This window comes from Scomber scombrus, chromosome 3, assembly GCF_963691925.1.
Source record: "Scomber scombrus chromosome 3, fScoSco1.1, whole genome shotgun sequence".
Lineage (NCBI taxonomy): Eukaryota > Metazoa > Chordata > Actinopteri > Scombriformes > Scombridae > Scomber > Scomber scombrus.
This window is the reverse complement of record NC_084972.1, coordinates 25,811,146-25,833,228: the sequence shown is the minus strand read 5'-3', so window position 1 is coordinate 25,833,228 and position 22,083 is coordinate 25,811,146. Positions and strand designations below refer to the sequence as shown.

The 22,083-nt window shown below is 39.4% G+C and overlaps 1 protein-coding gene across 1 annotated transcript in view; it reads right to left on the bottom strand.

Annotated features, from left to right (window-relative positions):
* nav1b (neuron navigator 1b) overlaps positions 1 to 22,083 on the bottom strand; it is a 52,453-nt gene that overhangs the window by 17,242 nt on the left and 13,128 nt on the right. The window contains 4 exon segments of the mRNA XM_062444250.1: positions 1,379 to 1,679; positions 2,525 to 2,675; positions 19,138 to 19,491; positions 21,329 to 21,431. Of these exon segments, the coding sequence (XP_062300234.1) occupies positions 1,379 to 1,679; positions 2,525 to 2,675; positions 19,138 to 19,491; positions 21,329 to 21,431 (909 nt within the window).

Sequence of the window (22,083 nt, the reverse complement as noted above, 5' to 3'; positions counted from 1 at the left end):
TGATAGTGAGGGCAGCTCTGTTCACTCTGTTGCCTTAACCAGTGGATAGATAGGTTAACAGGTCAGTCCTTTTTTGCAAATGTTTTTGGAATAAGTAGATTTCAAGCATATGAGACAAAAATAAATAAATAAAAAGACACTTAATATACTACAAGAGTAATGAAAAGCAAAGGCGAGATAATACACTATATACAGTATATGAATAAGATGCACTTGGCAGAGACAAATGACACCAACCCAACAAAAATCACACTGACACTAAGATGGATAATCAACACAGGCATACATCAATTCTCTCTAACTAGACAGCTTCACATAAAAGTAAATGCACATATCATTTCAGCCACTGCAGTTGAGATAAAATTTAAACAAGAAACATCTGTATTAACTTAGAGAACTTTTATATTCCCATGACGTCAATTGTGACTCAGACTCTGAGTTACTGTAAATGAGCCTAATACAAAATTAAACCTTTTTTATCATCTTGCATGACATATCCAGGTGCCATAATCAATCAAAATATGTTCCGTATGAATCATTAAAATGATTTAGTGCAGAGGTATTAAATATGCAAAGATTAAATGATGAAAGGAAAAGGGTAACTGAAGGGTAATCAAAAAGTAAAATTTGATTTTTTTATTTTTATGAAAAGGTAAAATAATGGGTTCTAAATTCATAGAATACAACACGTGATAAGACATTCTGTTAACCAAGCCTTAGAAATGCATCAGCTAAAATAATGTTATTTCCCTTCAAGCTGAAGCCAAAAAACATACAATCAAATGTAATTTTAATCACTCATGTTTAAAGGTGAAATTAAGTTGAGGAAATTGCAATAACACGCAGAGAAATATTGGTATTGGAACTGAATTTTGACCTATTATTATTGAAACATTATGGGATGTTTTGTTGAGGACTGAGGGGCATTAAAATAAATATAGTTGCAGCAGATGGCAGACAGAGTGTCTCTGCAGACATGTACAGTAACATGCTTTCTCTGAGATAATAAAAGAAACATGGCTTTGGGCTTTAAGCACATATTTTTCCTCACTGAAATGGATTTCATGGTGCAGTTTTTTAAGTATACTGTTCTGTGCTACAAATCAAACCCTGGCTTACGCTAAGGGGTATAACTTGTGTATTTCTTTTGACACCAAGCAGATATCCACCTTGGCTGCTTTACAAACAGGATCTGTTTTGCAACTGGATTCAACATATAAAGAGAGAACGGATGACACAGATTTCTTAGTTAAACCAAGTTAAAAACATCATTGAAACAAATTCCTTTATGAGAGGAATAACAGAGAGAGAAACACAGACTGAGAAAAACAGGTAAACAGAGAGACAGATGAATTAAGAACATGTCATCAGATCTCACCTGCAACTTTAAGCATGCTCTGAGAGGTATGGGTGATAGGGGAGGTTATGCCCACAGGAGGATTACGACCTTTCTTAAAACTCCCTGGATGACCCAGACTTTGAGGCTTCCTCAGTTCTCCTTTACCCGCCGTATCATCACTGAGGCTCGGAGGCTTCTTTCTCCACTTACTCGGAGCCTCGGTCTTGAGACTCCCTGTGTCATATCTGCAACTATCGAGTTTGTGGCTGGCTTTGCTGTCCTCGCTGTACCAAGAAAGTCCACTTTCCACCAGGGAGCGCTTTTCTGCATCAGTGCGGAGCTGCAGGGAGAGGAAAGGAAGAGGCACAGTGTGGGTAACCATCAGACATGGTCTGTGTTATCTATGGAACTGACTGTTCTCTGTAATCTTTGTTTCATCTCAGCTGCATTCCAGTGGGAAGGAGTGAAAGATAGACTGATATGCCCCAAGTGGATTAAGGAAAACCACAGAGGAAGACAAAGAAAGAAAAACAAGAAGTGAAAAAATCTGTTTATGGATTTCACACTTTCAGAGATGCATGAATACATTAAGGCTACAGAAAAGCTTGGAGCTTATATTTTTGAATGTACCACTGTGCAGTGGACAAAAAAAGACAGCTAAACTGTGAAAGAAAACCTATCATGTGGCGCAGTGAGGAGGTAGCACTGCAGACAAAATTGGTCATGCTGCTTCTTGGCACTACATTAATGTGATATAGAGCGACAGATGGCTCATTGAGAAGCTCTAATGTTCATTTCTTCCCAATGAGCATTCTGTAAGTAAGCAATTATCAAAAGAGCAAGTCAAAAATATCTACCTGTGCAAAAGGTAGAAACCATTACCACTATGCAAAGTAAACATAGAAATAAGTTTGACCAAATTTTTGTTTCAGATGAATCTTTAAACATTTTTTCTCCCTTGTTTTATTTTAATAACAGTGGTGAGGTTTGTGGTGCTGTCTTGTGGCCTTGGTCAAAACAATGAACTCGCATTTTAACAAACAAAACATTGTAAATCACAGAGTGAAGCTTTGGAAATGCATGAAGTAAAGGCCTCTGTTGCAATCTTTAGCACTGCGTTGACACACAAAACAAGCCACAAGATGTATTACAGGCTCTTACAGTAGGTACAATATGTCAGCTCACCATAGCAGAGGAGTTGCGTCTGGATCCCAGTGGTGTGCTTGGCAGAGAGTTGAGGGAGGAGCTGACATTGAACTCCTCTGAACTGAGGTTCTCTGACCCATCGCCGTCTCCATCGCTGAGCCCGCTGCTGATGGAGCTGCTTTCATCCCAACTGAAACAAGACAGAACGACAAGTTGGCAAAACAAATGTGTGCTTATCAAGTAAATGACAACCATATGAATATACATCAGGTAGAGCTGCAGAAATCTTGAGAATGGAGGGAGAAAATGCTGGCAGCAACAGCAATAAGTCCATCTGGCTGCAGTAAGCTGTCTCTGTAGGTGGCCGCTCAATAAAGTAGGAGTTTTCCAATTACCTATATCATAACGTACTTTTACACTTTTTTTTTAATAGTATTTATATATCAAAAAACCTTTTTTACACAGTTAAATTGAAATATTTATAACAGTTACTTGGATCAAACCAATCATGATTAAGGTGCCAGAGGCTTTAATTCAATGATTGTGACGAATCCAGAATGTGTGAAGAGGATTATCCCAAAAAGACATTTTTGAACTGAGACCAGGTCCACACACCTTGTTTTAACCATACATTTGCCGCTTTCACTTACAACTTCTCATTTTTTCCGTATCTACTTGCCTCACCCAATACGACCTACCTTTAAAAAACAATACAAAAAGGTGCATAAATCTGAGCAGTTCATATTGAGATCTAACCATAATTTAATAAATCACCATAACAACAAGGCCTTCGTTTTTTAAACCGAGGCCAAGACACAGCCATCTTTAACTATTAGCTTCAAGGAAAGCTTTACAGGATATGCTGATAAATCACGCTGGATGAAAAGTATGGCGACTGACAGCTCCGGGTTTAGTTAGCGGTCTGGTATGCTCTAAAGAAGCAGGGTGAGGAGAAATCGGAGTGACATGCTCCTAAACCCTCTCTGACCCTTCCCTCCACCCCACTATGAAGTCCTGCATCGCCCTGAAACACATGCTGCCAGATTGGCCCCTCGCGTGAGGAAGACAGGGATGGGCAGTCCCACAGCAGCCTCAAGAGCCTGCTCACTAAGCAGAAGATCTCTGGATCGTGCATTTGTATTGGAATAGATTAAAAATGTAAAGTTCAACAAGAGGTGTAGCCTCTCAGTCAACCAAAACATTACATGAGGATAAAGCGATTGAGAGTCTGAAGGGAGTTTAAAATTAAAGCGGAAAACTTTTTTATGTATTTTAGAGGAGTAATAATGCCTTGTTGAATTTAAAAATTACATCTCCAGAGAGCTAGATGGAAGTCCAGCTCACATTTTGTGTAATTACGTTCCCCATCATTACTACTGGCAACCACAGGTGGTAATTGAATTTATGTTGGCGCACCGAAATGTGGCACAGTGGAAAAGGTAAATTAATAAGCCTCCTTTAAAGCTGAGTCACTGCTTGAGCTGAATCAGTTCTTTTCCCCCCTTTTCTTTTGCTTTCCCCACTGAGCTGAAAATGCTCTTTGTGGGTCTGCAGCCTGCAATTAGCAGAGGCATGGAACATGGAATTGGATAGAAAAATACAGAGAGACAAAAATGGCCTGTACACGTTCAGAATCGGGTTTAATCACATGGCTGCAGTTGAATTGTAGTCACAGTTGTAAAACAGAGAGGAGGCTTACCCTGATGATTTGTACTGGTTGTGAGCATTCGGATGCATAAAACTCAACAATTTACTGAAGATTTGTGGACGCAGATACAAAACCTCAGAGATGAATTTTGACAAGAGCGGGATAAAACATGAGATAAATGTTTGATTTGAGATTATAAAATGTTTTCAAATACCACCAATAACTGGAATAACTTTGATTTACGCCGAGCCCAGATGTTTGTGGTATATTTGAACAATACCACCTCTGTCAGGGACGAGAGCGGGGCAATGAATAACCCCTCAGGGATGTCAGCATAAGAAGAGGCAGGAGGGCCTGTGGGCTGTTGATATTACAAGCCAAACTGTCTGCTCTCAGAGGTGAAATCCAGTCAGGGGAGAGGGTAGGAGTACTCCAGCAAAGTGCATACTTCATACATGGGGTGGCAATTAACTTCTTGTTTTCTGTGGCAAAACTCCAACGTCTCTCTGATTTGTGTGTCCATGCTATTATTTGAGTTGCTGAGAAAATGTTTTGGTTCAACAAGACTTGAGAGATGGTTGGCGGGGTGGAGCAGGGTGGGGACATTACAATCACTGTCCAGACTTGGAAGTGGATCTAAGAGTATTGCTGTTAAATACACACAAGCGCTGGTTACCGCTAATGTGAGACTTTCAGCATTGTTCGAGCACAATGCAAAAGGTACAAAGCAAGAAAATTAAATAGGATAGCTCCACAATCTTTAAAGTGTGTCTTCAAATAACAGTCAGGTGCCCATTGAACCCTGAAATAGGTTTTCCTCACTGCAACCATTCCTCCTGTTCATTCTGGCTATTAAAAGGTCTCTTTTAAATGTACTTTCAATGTAAGTGATGGGGGCCAAAATCCACAATTTGTCCACAATGTCATTTTTAGCAAAAAAACTACATTTTGAAGTTTATCTGAAGCTTATATGAGGCATCAGCAGTCTGAGTTAGTCATATCAAGACGATATCTGCCATATTTACAGTCTTTTTAGCATCAAATTCCCTCTTTGTGTTTCCCTGTTGAACTGAGGTGGAAGTATAGTAACAAAAAAAGGGGACTTTGGCACTAAAAGGACTGCAATGCTGAAAGATATCTACGTTATTTGACTAATCTGGATGAGTGAAGCTTTATATTAGCTTCAGATAAACTTTTAAATGCATTTTTGCTCAGAAGCAGGAATGTGGATTTTGTCCCCCAATGGTCAGCATTAACAGGAGGAACGATTACAGCAAGAAAAACCTATTCCAATGTTCATTTGGGCACCTGACTACTCTTTTAAAGCAGACTTGAAAAACTTTGTACATGTCCTTTAACACATTTGACAGAGGTACAAGATACGAATTGGAACTTTAAATCTCTCAGACATGCTCATTTGTTAGGGTTCTTATCAAAAAAATGCCACAGTATAATCAATAAAGCCATATAAAGTAGCAGAAGGCTACATTTTAACATTCATCTCTGTCGCTGTGTCTATTTTCTGCATGACGGACAGTGAAGACAAAAGGCTGCAGGGAGTGCATGCATGCCTCTGGTTGAGTGAGTGGTGAAGACATCTTCTATTACACAGATAGCTGTGGTAGCAGCACCGCAACGTCCTCCAAGAATTGTTTGCACAGATGTTATAATTCCTGGTGTCAAACGACCATCGGCATACGTTCTTGCACTTTTTTTAATAGCATTTTTAACTTCTTGTCAACGCATTTCACACTGTCTACACACCGGGAAATAGTAACACTACAGGCTCAAATGAAATGTAGTTAGGAACTCCATTTTATTGTTACAGTATTCCTGCAATATAAGTGTATAAAACTGCATTGAAAGCAGCCGGTTTCAACCTCTAGCTACTCAAGAGGAGATGATCGGCTTAGGTTAAGGTTCATATCAATGTAAAGCCGGTTAATGTTTATAATGCACTTAACCTGAAGCTACATATGACTCATTATGAGAGGGAAAAAAACATCGTTAGAGATGCCGGTGGATATAAAAGAAGCCATACATTTATCTCGCCAGCATTCACAGTCTAAATACAATGTTAAATACAATTGAATACAGTAAATGCAATGTCATCTTTACCTTGGAGTAAAAAGTAAAGTCCTTTTTGCTCTCGGTGCTCTCGACTGCAGCGGAGGAACTTTTCCGATTAAAACACGGCCGCTCATTTGTCACCGATACAGTGTTTTATTATTTTAATGAGACGTTTTGCTGTTTTTTTAAGTGCTTGAAATCAAAATCATATCCTCCGATGGCGAAGACCCATTTCCTCCCATTCAGCGAAAAGCAAAAACCGGTCTGCCGCTCGGCAACACCCCCCATCTCCCAAAAAAAAGGGAGGGAGGGGGGGGAAGCGAGAGAGCAGGATGGCGAGACTAGAGACCCAGAGGGAGAGACCCAGAGACCCCCATATTACATGATGGCCAATGGCTGTCAGGCTGACTGGTAACCATGGTAATAAGGTCCATCAAGGTCCATCACTCTGCTATAAAGGTCACCAAGTACTGACCCGCATGTAATCTGATTACACTGATCACAATATTTGAGAGTGGTGGATTGATGTTGAAGCATATTTTCCCTAGAAGTGTGCTTTTATCTATAACATTTCTCTTGTCAAGTATCTTAAAGTGAGGGCAGGGGCGCTGCTAGGGATTTTGAGCCCCCATGAAAAGATATCACATTTATGTAACCACACCTCTACCTGTGAAGGCTTGCAACTCTCTTGAAGTCCAATACTAACTGTACAATATCTACTGACATTGAGTTGTGAACATATGTGTAGTAGACATACATGCAACATTCTGCATACAAAATAAAGCATTAGTTTAATTGTAAATTGAATATTATATTAATGAATATTAATGATGATATGTTCATTTTAAAAAATCAACTAATGTTCTTATATTTTTAGGGTCGTCCTAACCTAGGGGGTACATTATTTTTTGAGGATTACAGGAGTACAGTCTAGTCCTGCTATATGTGAAAAGTGCCTTGAGATTTTGTTGTGATTTGGTGCTGCATAAATAAATATTGACTGATTGATATAACTTTCCTTTAGTGTTCCACATGTATTCGAATCTGAAAATACACATTTTGGTGTAAGGGCTTTTGGTGTCAAAATGCCATTTGCCCAAGCACTTGTTAAATCTGTCCTCACATGGTCTGATGACGTTGCCACGTATAAACCTCTTAGTGCTCCTAGCCAGTAGCCACAGAGATGAACTAAGTATTAGCTGCTGCTGCTACTCTGCTAAATGTGCTAAAGGAAGCAGACAAAGCACTCACTGTTGCTGTAAAATTAGCCTACTATAAAAAAACAAACTCTGAGCTCTCCTCCCAACAGTGAACAGCTCAGTGCTCTGGTTCTTACATTACTGCTCTTTGCTAATGGCTAAGTGAACGTTTCCATTTGAAAAACCTGGAAAGGAACACAGGTGGAGTGACAGACTAGTGTGCTAACGTTATACTACTTTAAAAAATAATGTAAGAAAAAGAAGTATGAAGGCTATTAGTGAAGATATGCTGGATGCTCTCTCTTTCTCCAATTAACCTACTCATACAGTAGCCTAAGTGATGAAATGTTGACTGATTTTGTAAACAGTCTTAAACAACTTTTCAGTTTTTTATTTTATTTTGTTTGCTGCAATCACTCCTGTTCATACTGGCCATGAGAAGCTCCCTTCATGCTCTTACAGAGTAAGTGATAGGGGCCAAAATCCACAGTCCTCCCTCTGTGCAAAAACAAATTTAAATTTTTTTCTGAAGCTAAGCTATGAAGCTTTGGCCCAAATTAGTCAAATCAAGTAGATATCTTCCAATATTATAGTCTTTTTAGTGCCAAAGTCCCTCTTTTTGTTTCTACCACTGCAGCTCAACAGGGAGACACAGTCCAAATAAACACAAAGAGGGAATCTGATGCTAAAAAGACTGTAAATGTGGCAGAGATCCACTTGATATGACTAACTCAGACTACTGAAGCCTCATAGAAACTTCAGGTAAAAATGAATATGTGGATACAGGACACTTACATTGAACACACATTTAAAGGGATATCTTTTAATAGCCAGTATGAACAGGAGGAATGAATACAGCGAGGAAAACCTCTTTCAGTATTCATTTGGGCACCTGACTGTTGTTTTAAGACAGACTTTAAAATTTGTGAACCAATCCTCTAACACCACATCTAACGTCATTATTTTTACTTTCTCATAATTATGACTTATGAGTATTTTTATTTTTGCCATGCATAACATTTCATCTACTTTTTTTTTTCTTCTTTTCCTGGCAATGCTGGGCTTCCATACTAAGCTGAGCTATAATAGAACCAGGAATCTTATTAAGGAGATGATTACATAAAGATGAATATCCCTAAAAATAAAATGTGTTCCATCTTCATTCATTACCTTCAGGGGCCCTAGCTGGAAAAACTCAGTCAAAGGTGAGGCCTGAATCAGTGCAAGTGCAACCACAAAGCCACAGATGACACGAGGACCTCCAGTGAGGCATGAGAGCAGCCTTGGAAAACCTTCCCTCCCCTCTCATTAGCAGTGGAACAGTCTCATGGTGATGATCTCACCAGATCTCTGCCCTGTAAACTGATCACTCCAGGAGGTACAGTCCCACACCCAGTCCACATCGCACGCCAAATTGGATCAGTCTGGCTCTAAGTGAAGTCATTTTGGTTTAAAATGTATCAACAAAGGAGCGTACGTGACCGAACGCCATGAATCAATTTCAAAGCAGAAAACACAAGGATGCAGAAAACGCAGGAAACAATACATACATTTTAGGACTTTCAACTGTTTCTATTGAGAGCTTATTGACCCCCTGTGATATATTATGCTCTTCAGGATGTTTTTCCACATCAGTCCACATTTTGAAATACAAATATGGAGTCAGCACGCATGGAATTTGAGACGCCTGTGGTTTTGCTTTTTTGTTCAAATTAAGCAGCCATTTTGCTGTCAGTGAGTGTACCAGACATACAGGCATTCCTAAAACTCTTTAACAGAATGAGTTGCTAGTGTGATAAAAAGATTGTTGAGTCTGCCTCCATCTTTTGATACTATCAACTCTCATCTTCGTCATCATCATCATCATCATCAAAGAACCAAGCATCTCTGCATGTTGTTTTTGTTTTGCTAACAAACACCATAAAACATTCTTCAAAACTTCATTCTCTAATAGCAACAAAACGTGGGTGTGTATTTCTTTCACTAGAATGATGAGTGAAATTGTTTACAGTTAAAAAAAAAGTGCATTTCTCATGTCTTCTGTTTATCTCAGCTGGACCACAGACTCACTAAACAAGCTGTCATCTAAAAAGGCTTGAAGTCATGTTTCTGCTGTGCTGTAACAGCTGTCTTACACTTAAAACCAAATGGCTTGTGTCAGAAACATCCTCTGTGTATTTGCTTACGTGGAAGGCCATTGAGTAATGTTGCCACCAGTGGGCTGGGCTATTTACAAACTGTTTTAATGGAGATTCGGGCCATCTGTGAGTGGCCATAACACTGTCAGACCTTTGCTGCAGACAGGAAACCATTTTCATGATCTGACCTTTACTATTGTGGCTTTTGATCTATCAATGCTGCCCCTGGGGCAGTAAACTGTGCAGCAATATGTGAGTCTAAAAGTAGATTTTTGAGACATTAAATAACATTGACAAAACATCTTGTGTTCTTTTAAAATTACTTTCTTAATATTCAGTTCAAATTGGCAGCTATTTAATAGTAAATTGTTATACAGCCTATTTCCATGTGGTGGCATGACATTAGATTTCCAGCAGGAGGCACAATGAGTTAAAGCTGAGCCTCCTATTGCTGCAGTTTAGTGTGTATGCTCTGTAATTGTGTATTAATGGGAGCCCCACATGGCATTTAGAGAAAATGAGGGACACTTGACATTTTGAAAAAATGAGGACTTAACAGGAATTTGAATCTGAGCTGAGAAAGAGCAGGCATCCTTCTACTCAATACATTCAATTCAATGGAACAAAATGGGAGGTTATTTATGACGGCATCACATGAAAGCACTGTGTTCATTGATTTACACATATAGCCGGAAAAGCTTTTAGCACATTTCTGATTTCTGATCTTTCTGGGGACTAACTTTGATCTGTATCAAGCTTGACTATACTGTAGCTCGGCAAATAGGACTGCCCGGCCATCATCTTAGAGCAGTGGTATATCAGTGTCATAAATGGGTCTGAGATGCATCAGTGGCTGCGTCTGGGACAGTAGGTGCTCCAGAAAATGGACTCGTCGTCCGATTATTGGACTGGAAAATGAATGTACAGTCTCCATGAAGCTCAGACAGGAAACTTCCCCCCACAGATGTAGCCCACAGTACAGCTGATACACACTTCATTCTGAGAACCACAGTCTCATACAGAGCCACATGTACAACCTAATAGTCTGGAATACGGTGTATTGTTTCATGATGTTATACTGTGCTCTTGTTTTTATCTCAGCTAATTCACTCAAGTTGATTGATATGGCACTTGAATATTGAACTTGAGGTGACTGCTGTCTTACTAGTGTGACTTCCAAAAGCATATGTTATTAACTAATCTAAAACTAAACCGAAGTCATTAGTCATACTTAAAGCAGATAAGCTGACAATTCTCAATTATTTCAAACAAACGTAGTGATAAATGGGGAATGATTGATAAACAGGTACCATGTGAATCATATGTTCATATATTGTGATCCAAAACAGTAGGTGTATCACATTTTCCATCCAGGACTGAGCATTACGCACTGATGGAATCCAAACTGCACACTCAGACGACCACACGCAGACATTATACACGGATGATTCATGCTCCCTGAGGTGCTGCTGTAATGGTCCATTATTCACGTGGCCGAGGGTGCTGGTGGAGGTGGATGTGGGTATAGTTTTGGGTTTTGGGGGTGGGGGGGGCTTCTCAATCCAGTATTTTACAGACTCTCACTGGGGAGAACTCCATATTGACCCCAGATGTCTTTAAGTTGCTGACTTTGGGTGCCTGTGTGTTTTGGTAGCGGTAACACGTAGTAGGGTACGGTGGAGATAGTGTTTTTTATTATTGCTCTTCTGTGAGCAATTTTGAAACATATGCAAATTACAAATTAACTAAGCATTTCAGTATTTTATTGTTCGCCCTCCTATGAGCATATGTGTTTGTGTGTGTGTTGTATCCAAAGGCAGGAAAACCACATCCCTTCTTACTGAACCGTAGCCCATAATGGACTGACCCCAAGCGGTGGCCTCACTAAACTGTAATCCCAGCAGCAGCAGGACCAAAGCAGAGAAGCCAAAACCCAAATTTCTGTGCAGATGGGTTTAAGTGGGTCAGAAAACATGTGAGGCTTCAATAGTCAGGGAAGCACAGTGACTATAGAAAGGTCCAACCTGGCCAGGAAAGATAAAACTGAATGCAGACTGCCTGCGGCACAGGATCAAATGACTACAGCAAACCCTTTGTGCATTACAGAATATATTAGTTGACACACATAGTCCAAGAGTGAGGCTGTTAAAGTATTCCAATATTTAGAAAACTACAAATTCTCACTTTTGTACTGTATATGCCAAGCTTTGAACAAATCCACTCACAAGCATGGGTGAAGCTTTAGTATGGTTACCATGGAAATGACATTGCCAGAGGAGCACACTAAACCAAGGGCTTATCGAGAATATACTGTAATGTAGACTAAGAGAGCAACGACATGCATTTAGTGCTTAGCACGGTTAAATATGTATTGGTATTTGTCTGTAAAATCTAATTTACACTATCACTATTAAATTAATTACATGTGCTCAGAATTAAATACATTGAGCGAAAAATTAAAAAAACATATTTAATACAAAATATTTTTTACACACAGTGCTATGGTAAATCCAGGCAAAAATACAAGCGATAGCTTCTTAGACAAACAGCCCCCCCCCCCATTATATAACTGCAGTCTTTACACTAGTCCCCCTCTCTGTGTCTCAATCGCCCTGTCTCTCCTTTTCTATTTCACTTCCTCTGTCTCCTTCTTTCTCTCCATCTCACACACAAACCGCAGCCTATGCACAAACACATCTTCCACACATACATCCATTCAGAAGCTATCACACTGACACACAAGGCAGCCCATCACTGGGTCAGTGGAAGATGGTTGCCATGGCAGCACATCCCGAGCCATGTTGCTGCATGATCAGAGGTATGATGCTGCTGAACCAGCCTCCTTTCTCTGCTCTGCATTGCTGCTTTTATGCTGCTGTACAAGAACACAACTTGGCACAGACCAGGCCTCCAGATGTCCACATACTTGCTCTGAACCTTCTGTTACGTTGTAGAGAACAGGACAACAGCACTGCACGGAACAATAGAATGAATCAAGCCATTTTGTTTCAGGTTCCCTTTGTCTACTTCCACAGTATGTGATCTATATGTACCGGTTATGATGGAACCGTGCATTGTTCTGCTTCACGTGTGAAGCTATGAACAGCATGTGGTGCCGCCACAAGATGTAATAAATTCACCAGATGAATAACACATGAAAGATAGAACCATCTGTAGTATTTTTCTCAAAGAGATGTATCTAAAAACGTGTATTCTGTATCATATCTATACAATGTACTATATGAAATCTTTATATTCCAACAGGAACATGTATATTGGAAAGAAGACATAGTGAAACTGGAATAAGGTGAAAATAAATGTATACTTCCATATTCATTCTTTTTTAACATTTCTGTTATTTGATGCATTATCAGGAATAACTTCACAGCAGACATAATGAATTAATTACAGTCATAATGTCCATGATCTGTATGTTTAATGACTTTAGAGCTGCTGTAAGCAATATTTTTATGCTAACAGTGGATCAAATGACTACATGTGTGTAAAAGGCATGGCTCATACTGACACGTTCAGAGTTGTCACCTCACTTTGCATTTCCTCTCAGCTCTCTAGAGCATCTCAGCATCTTTAAACCATTGTTTTGGTTTTACAGCTGCAACTTTATGGTTTGGTTCGCTCTCACAGCGCCATGTCCAACCGCAGCAGGCAGCTGTTTTCAGCAAAAAATCTTGGACGAAAATCACTGTTATGCTATCGGCTTAACATCAAACTGCTGACAAAGTTAGTGACTAGCTGGTGAACATAGTGGAGTATTTACAGGCTAAATGAGCCAGATATGTAGTTAGTGGGACCTTGACAGACTTAAAAGGAGAGTGAATACTGGATTAAATTAATGCTAATGTTACTCCATGTGTTCTGGATGTGCAAATAGTAAATTGTGTCCAGACATTCACCATATCCACATTAGGTGATCAAACATTCATATAGTGTTTACAGATTTTTCATGCTGCACTTCAGTAGTAAAAGAAATGCATGAATGCAGGTTTCAGTGTAGAAACATAGGTGCATGTCTAAACCTGGCTACTGCACAATGACTTCAACCTATGACAAAAGGAACTCAAAAGCCAGCCAAAATGTTGTATAAATGTAGCAGTTTTAGCACATGATGGCCAAACCTGATTGCTAACCAATGCTAGAAAGCACGAGCAACACCCTACTTCCAAACTAGCTTGTGTTTCATGAACCATCATTGCACATATTCTTTACATATAAGGGGGTGACACGTGATGGTTTATTCCGTCCATATTCTAAGATAATCTGCAATGTAAAGTATGCCTATACTTGCTGGCATACCTTGTGCATGTTATCATTTTGAGCAGCTCACCAAGATAAAGAAGAATGATTCTGTTAACATTCAACTACTACTATATGTGTTTCAGGTTTTCATTGAGACAGACAGAAGAAACTGTCAAAACACATTGTGGATCAAAACTAGTCAAACTCAAGTTAGTCCGGAAGAGAAGCAGCCCATCAACTTTTTATGAGGCATTGGAGTCATCAGTAGATATTTATTGGCCTTTCACTGCTTCTCTCTGCAGTCAGCCAAACAGTCTGGAACCAAAACAACACTAAAAGACAGTTCCATTTTTTCAGTGAAGTCTTCCAATTTAAAAAAACATGTATTTCATGTCTATATACAATATAACTCATAAAAATACTCTGCTTTGAACCATAAGGCATCTGATATGGTTTTCTACAGTCAAGTACCACATTAAAAGCCTCAGAATGATCTACTTCTTTGTCCTCATTAAAACTTAAATCAGACTTCTCATTTCCACATCCTACTTGTTTAAACTGAAGATTGGACCATGATTGGCTCCAAACCAGTTGTAATGTCACAAATCATTCTTGTACGCCCACACCTTTACAATGGGATTTTCAATGTACTCGGAGAAACTTTCCACTTTCAGCAGCTGAATGTAAAAGAAATCCCTTCAGTGTCAAACTCTGCACATACATCATTCTGCACAGTGAAGCTAAAACAACCAAGTGAGGTCACAACAAACAAAACACATTTTTGAGTGGGGGGGACTTTAAAATCATACTGTTTATCTGCCAAGATGATACATAAATCTGTCAGATAAAATGACCATATTCAAGCAGATGGGCCTCCTGTGAAACTCACATGTTCTGTTACAAACATTAGGCTTAAATTCATCTCATCAACTAACTGACATAATGGAAGAAAACAAGCAAGTTTCCCATGCAACATCTGTATTAGACATGAAAAGTTAACCTTAACCAATCTACTTACATACATTACAGTCGAGTGCCTGTAAAACATCAACCATAATTGACTGAACACCACTGAAATGACACTGTATGCTGAATAGTAGTCATAATTTATATACCAGAAATGGAAAAACCAACCATACACTAGCAATATAATGTGATTACTGTTCTACTCATAAACCATTCTTTTAAAACGTGGCTTGCATCAGCATGATGTCATATGAGTGATGGTTAAACTTTGCCAGTATGGTGTGAAGAATGTAACCACAGGAACCACTTATGGTTATTGACGTGGTCAGGGCAGAATAAGAAGCCATCACAACACTCCTGTAATTGTAATATTGCACTGTACATAATTATGGAAATTTTAGATGAAACTCTCCTCCATCCTTTATATTTCCATGTCTGCAGTTATAAAAGACAGTCTGAGGATGGGTACCGAATGACTAGAAAAACAGAAAATGATGATGATGATTAAGTTGTTGTTATTGTAAGGTCTACCTAATATTTTAGCTTGTCCGTGTATATCAAGCTTCAAGATGTACCACAGAATTAACCCACAAATAACTCAAGTGATACTTGAATAAAAGTCCAAGCATTTTAAAGTTGCATTAATCATTTTTTATGTATCAATGTATAATTAAATGTGTAATGTGAACGGAATTGCTCCAACTGGCAAATGCTCTGAAATGTTTTAGGTCAACTTTGCAGCTCTGCAGAGCTTTTAAGCCTCTTTTAGCTCATTATTTCTGGCGTGCATAAGCTGCTAATTAACATGATTTCCAACAGGAGGCAGAAATCTTTGGGAAACAAGCTCTTATATACTGCTACCTGGCCTGCACATAACAGCAGGCAGACAGAGTTATCAACTTGGTGGAGGTTGTTCAATATCTATACAGCTAAAGACCCACATGTGTTGTTGTTGGAGACAAATTCAAAGCCAAAAAACTTATGTTCGTCAGGTGGCTAGGAACATAAGAGCAAATACTGACTGTGAATACTAATGGTGCTCAGAGTTGGCTGGATGTGAAAGTAGGTCACTGTTCATCTAAAACTTTATCAGTATAACTTTATACTGTATAACTTTAAGTAAGTTATACGTTGTTGGGGCTGTGTGTCTGTCAGCTTGTTTCTGACTTATTCTGTTCCCCTAATGGCCAAAACTATATGGCGCAGCTTTAAGTAAGACAGTATTTTAGGTAGGGAGGTGCAAGATGATGATATATATCTTGAGATGATAGAAAATGTCTATCATTTCATATTATGCTCTATAGTTTATTTTATTGTGCCACAAATCTCACCCTTTAAGGCAATATTTTTGCCATTTGGATGACTCTTTGTGTTCTGCATGGATGCAGATTTGTATGAACGCAACAAAAAACAAACATGGAGGAGATTGAACAGGGTAATATCAAACAGGAGGAGGACACTGACCAGCCATGACAAAATGAGGAGCTTGTACCTAAAAGAGGGGCTATTTCTTTCGCATCAATGTGGTTTGAGTATGAAAATTCTGACATGGAGCAGAAAAGTAAATACCTTTTATTTGTCGAGTATAAAAAATGTAATAACAAAATAGGCCTTTCCATGTTGTCATTTTATGTAGACTATTTATTCAGGATATATATCATTGTCTGGATATGAAAAGACCAAATGTATATATGAGATTTTGGTCATATTGCATAGGCAGGGCTGTATGCTATATTATGGGATAATACTCACAGACAGAAACTGGTAACACATAAAGGGCCATCTCAGGAACAAACATTTTTGGAAGGCTTCTTCTAAGACATCGAATGATTATTAACTGGGACTGCTCCTCTGTGATGGAAAAATGGAGCTTTCAGTGAGATTGGGATGCATGTGGTATCACATTATTGATGAGGCAGACACACAGTAGCAGTGATTACTGTCAGTATGTACACATCCAGCCTTAGATAGCCAATTCTGCTAGTGTGGGTTAATCAATATCCATTAGACTTCTACTGATGTGCTACTGTTGTTTTGTTACAATGTCTCATATAACGGTTCATAGACAACACGCTTTGTGTCTGATTATTTTATCTTTATGCATTTGTCTGCTTCCAGATTGTTTTAAGCCACATACACTGGTCTAAGACATTATCCAAGCATTACTGAAAAGTGGAACAGTATCATTGAGTTGAGTTGTCTCACTGTGCGATTAACATAGTTCATTATATTAAAGCTAATTTCAGACCAATGAAATGTATGAAATGTGAGACTGGGGCTTCAGTGAAAGGGAACAGAAATTGCACCTCTCCTTACAGCCGATTTCCAGCTGGTTTCCATGGTTACGCAGGAGGAGCATGATCTATTTTCAAGAGCTGGTAGCTAATGGTTCTCAATGAGCTGAACTGTGAGTGTGTGACAGGGGATGTACAGTAGAAATGTAAATGTATCACAGAAGAGGATATTGTAAGAAGAAAATTAGAGCATGTGCTGCTGTTGCCCCTGCTCTAGAAACCAGATTAGCTAGTTATCTACAGCTTAGGATGTTGGTGAATTTATGGGGCTGGGTAAACCCTTGATATGGAGAACATAAGCACCAGCATTCCAGTATTCCTGCAGGGAAATCAAGATACTTTCCACTGAAAAGCAAGCAATTACAGACCAGCAAAGCATACAAATAAGAGCAGTTAAAAGAAAAACATGCAACCTACTCAAGGTCCAAGAGAAAATAGCACCTACTGTTTCCATGTCTTTGTGAGTCTTGGCAGGCACAATAGCCCTTTATTACTCCCATGATAATGCATAGGAAAAGAAATTTCCATAGTATGTATGTATCTAAACACAACCATAATCCTCCCGGTGTAATAACATATGGAGCAGTTGCTCCCATCAGGGGGTCTCACAGTCACCTTGAACGCTTGTTGGGGGATTACTGGGTGGCTGCACACTGAGCATGATGCTGCATTTTTTTTTTTTAATGGTTACATAAAATGATTTGAATCTTTGGTGCCTGTGGTGTTATAAAGCAGACGAGAACCCCCGCATCCACCTCTCACATTCATTTGAGTCACCGCAGCAGAGCAGATGCAGCAAACGGCGGGACAAAATACAGGGCAGATTTAAATGGATTTCGAGTGCATGGATGTTACTGTGAGGAACGGACCCATATGACATAATCCCCGTTAAATCCTAACCTTATCAGGGTTCTACTGTCTGATCTTTTCCACCTCTCTCCTCCCAAAATGCTAAATCTTTACACATGGAGCTAGATGTCCATTCTTATTTTAATACAACACTTCTTTTTTTAATCATTCCTAAAAACGGCAAGATAAGATTGCTACTGATTCACCTCACCTTGAAATTCTTACTTCACTTAAATAGACCCAGTTCCATTTCACATTTTCTCTTCTTTGCTCTAATTTCTATTGCTCTAAAAGGAGTCTCATCTCTTTTTTTTCTTATCCTTAATGCACTCAGTAGTAAGAACGTGACCTGGCTCGCAGGGCCTTGTGAGTGCTCCAGAGGCTGAGCTTAAATCCCACTGCATGTGCAACAGTGATAAAGCTGCTAAAGCACACTGGAGAACTGTCCTGGATTCTTTCTCTCCTCCTCTCCAACTCTCACTATCAGCTGTCAACTTGGGAGAGGGAATTAGGTGAAGACACAAAGGATGTGAAAGAAGAGCAGTGAGGGTGAAGAGAATAAAAAAGGAGTGCAGAGGAGGAAAAGGAGATGCTGCATTCCTGTGAAAACATTTAATGTAACTTGTAAACGTATGTGTTGCTTCTTTTCAGACTCAGACACTTCTTATAGCAGTTAGAGATGAGGCTGCATGTCTTGTGTAACTGCGAGGACACCTGATGAGTGTTCAAATTCTCTCTTCAGTGAACAACTTCTGAAAGAAATCTCTCACAGTCAGCAAAAACAGCCTTTAGAGAGACAATGTCAGGAGCACTTTGAGAAATAGAGCAAGAATCTGCAGAGACTGCTGATAAAAGCTCTTTTATATTCCTGCCAAGTGAAAACATCAGGTACCAGCACGAAGCTGAGCTCCATAATGCATGAAAACTAACCTTCTTTCTTTTGTTTTTGTTTGCATCAAAGTTGAATATTAAAATGCATATATTCTAGCTAACCAAATTAACTATTTAAATGCAGCATGCAACAGTATCAATTATAGCAGGACCCCAATCATTTGATTATTGTGAATTAAACACAATTTGACAGTAACTCCTCCAGTAGCTGACCTTTTCAAAGCCACAAGGTAGACTCCAAAAGGACAAACCAGCAAGCAGTCATCTGCAGTAACCACTTGGTTCACGTTGTCATGGAAACAGGAGGCTTAAACCCATGCGTATTTTCAGTTACTCTTACCCATTAGCCAGGTTGTCGTCATCTTCATCTGGCATGCTCTTTCCTAGAAGGTCACTGTCACTCAGGTAACCAGACTTGAGGTCGGTGTCATCAAGCCCTTCGATGAGCTCAATACGAGATGTGCTGCTGAGACGGCTGGAGCAGCGAGCTGGCATCGTATGGGCTGTATACTGGGAACCAGTCTTACTCCCCTGGTAACCTCCACCTGTGGAGGACGGGGCGTCGCCCGCCTGAAGACGAGGGCTTGACTGGCCGTGGCGCCAAGACAGAGGTGAAGAGCGGTTGGACATGCTGGATATGCTGCGAGCATTGGTCTCGTCACTGTCATAGCCCACACTGCTCGTGTCCAGACAGCTGGAGAGTTACATGAAGGGAGAGAAAAATGTGAAGTTAAGTTTGAGGAATTTAGCTGACAGTCTTGTCAGTATATCAACAACAGTGCAAAAGGAAGAGCAGGACATTTTTCTCTCTCTGTCAGAAGTTCTTCAAAGAAATCCATAGTGGCATTGAGTCGTGGTTGACCCAGATACAGCAGTTGTGCCTTCAGAGACTGAATCTAGAAATGTGGCATTTCAGAACCCAGAGACAAAGAGAAGCATGACCTGATATCTCTGTATTAACATAGCATCTGTCTCTCCGGGCAATATATTCACACTAACCAGTCATTATCATTGTCATACCAAGGACTTTTCTTTACATGACCACACCCGAAAATGCTGCTGCATAAACAGTAGCAGCTCACCTCTTACCGCTGTTTTGCATCAAGCACATCAAAGTTTTCCTATTCAATTCTGTAACTGGGTCAGGGTTAGAACTGTCGTCTCCAAATGGCTGGAAGCGTCTGTGTGTCTGCCGATTACATAACTGGATGTACCAACCCATAGATAAATATTGCAATAGCTACGACCATGAGGGTATTTTTATCCATTGTTGATGGATTATTCATCAATATGGAGGCAACATGGATGCACTCCAGTACTGACCGTGAAAAACTAAGAATGTTTTGCTTTGTCAATGACTGATATAGTAGCTTGTTTTTAAAAAGTGTTTTCAGGAATTTCTATCACGTGTAAATCACATTAAGGCAAGTTGCTTGGGATGAAATGGTTTATATTATAATATGTGATCATGAATGGTCAAAATAGTGAAAAGTATGTTTTATAATGACTGTTTATGAATAGTTTTTACATTAAAACCAAACACATTATAGCCTCACTTCTTGTAAACCCTTTTTTGGCTATTAGCTGGCAGAAAACATAAAAACAAGCTAACATATACCTTACTAGCTTATAATGTCAATATGACTAACATGTTATCAACTAACTGGTGCTGCCTAATTGCACATTCAACAGACACACAGCAACAGTAGCATATTTATAGCCACCTGACAATGTAAGTTTGGTATTTTATTGGTCATGTAGTTTATGTGGTTTTAGGAAAATGTGTTCAAAAGTAACTTTGCCAACCGTTTGATGCTCGGCAGGCATAAAATGGGTTCATCAGCGGTTTTTACTTGAAATTGATCCGTACAGGGGTTGATAGGAGCAGTTCAGACTAATGCTAGAGGGTTTAAAACCAAAGTAATGAGTTAAAAGAGGCTAAAAAGCTTTATATAGTTGCAGAATTGGGTTATAATTTCCCACAGACAACTCTATCAAAAATACTAATTAATGCAGGTTTAAAGACATATAAGCAGAAATGCGTTCCTGTTTGCATTCATGTTTCATATAATATCACATCTAAACTTTAATGTCCAGACAAAATTAAGACCTTTCCTCCATCAGTGTCTTGTTGTGTTGTGGTTGTTGCAACAAATTATTGCTCAGGCCTTTTGCCTGTGAGAGCCAAACAGAGATTCCTAGAATGAAGTCATGACCATGAAACAGAGACGGCCAATTTAAGAAGGATGGAAGCCAGATGTGCACCAGGTGGCAATTCTCCAAGCGGCCGCAGCACAACTGTTTACACATGATTGTGTTATGTATCGATCCAACAAGCTATCTGTTGTTCATATGAGAATGTGTTTTTGCTTTCAGTATAACCAAAGACAGAGTTTGGCTCAAGGTTTTATCCTGTGATTTCATGAAGAAAATGTGCATTCTCTTAGGATGTTATGTGATATTAGCCAGTGTGTTAGACACACCAGTATGAAGCAGCTAATAATTTCAAAATGTGCATGTGTTGCACTCACCTATGGCCAAGCTGAGAGCCCCGCAGACTCGACATTGTATCTTCCAAATTCTGGCGGAGGTCAAGGACATTCTGCACAGTTCGTTTCCGCTGGGACTCAGGGTCTGTGGGACAGTCATGCAGAACAAAAGCTTATAAACCATTTACTGTCAAATAAAAACATACAAGCTGTCTTTTTTTATTGTAGTATGTGTGTGTGTTTGTGAAGAGAAAGTCATGCACACGCACACATTTTTGCCTCCCCATGCATGTATTCTTGGGTGTATTTTTTTGTTTGGACTGATGTGACAAGTGTCCTCCTGGTGAGCGCACATTCAGCATATGTTCACATCATTAGGCAGACAAATTTCACAACATAGGCTGCCTCACCATGGTAACCTCCACTCTACCCCCCTCTCAGCTGACATGGTACCTACTGAAAATGAAACACTGAAAGGTTGATTGTAACTTAGATCGCCCACCAGGGGGATCTATTCTTACATTCTCACTACATTAGGATCTCTTTCAAGGGACTGAGTTTTTTCTTTCCAGAGCTTCTGTTTTTTGTTGCATTGACTATTGTTTCAAAGTCATTCAGCTAATGTTGTAAAGTTAACGATAAGCTGGACTGAAGCCAGAAAGATTTCACCGCAGGTCAGCTTATTCGGACTAGTCACCGTGCGAATGTAAGTATCCAGTCAATGTGACCATGTCAAGTCAATATTACAGTACAATTATCAGTGTTGTTGTGTTAGCTGTAACAAATCAGAGAAATGC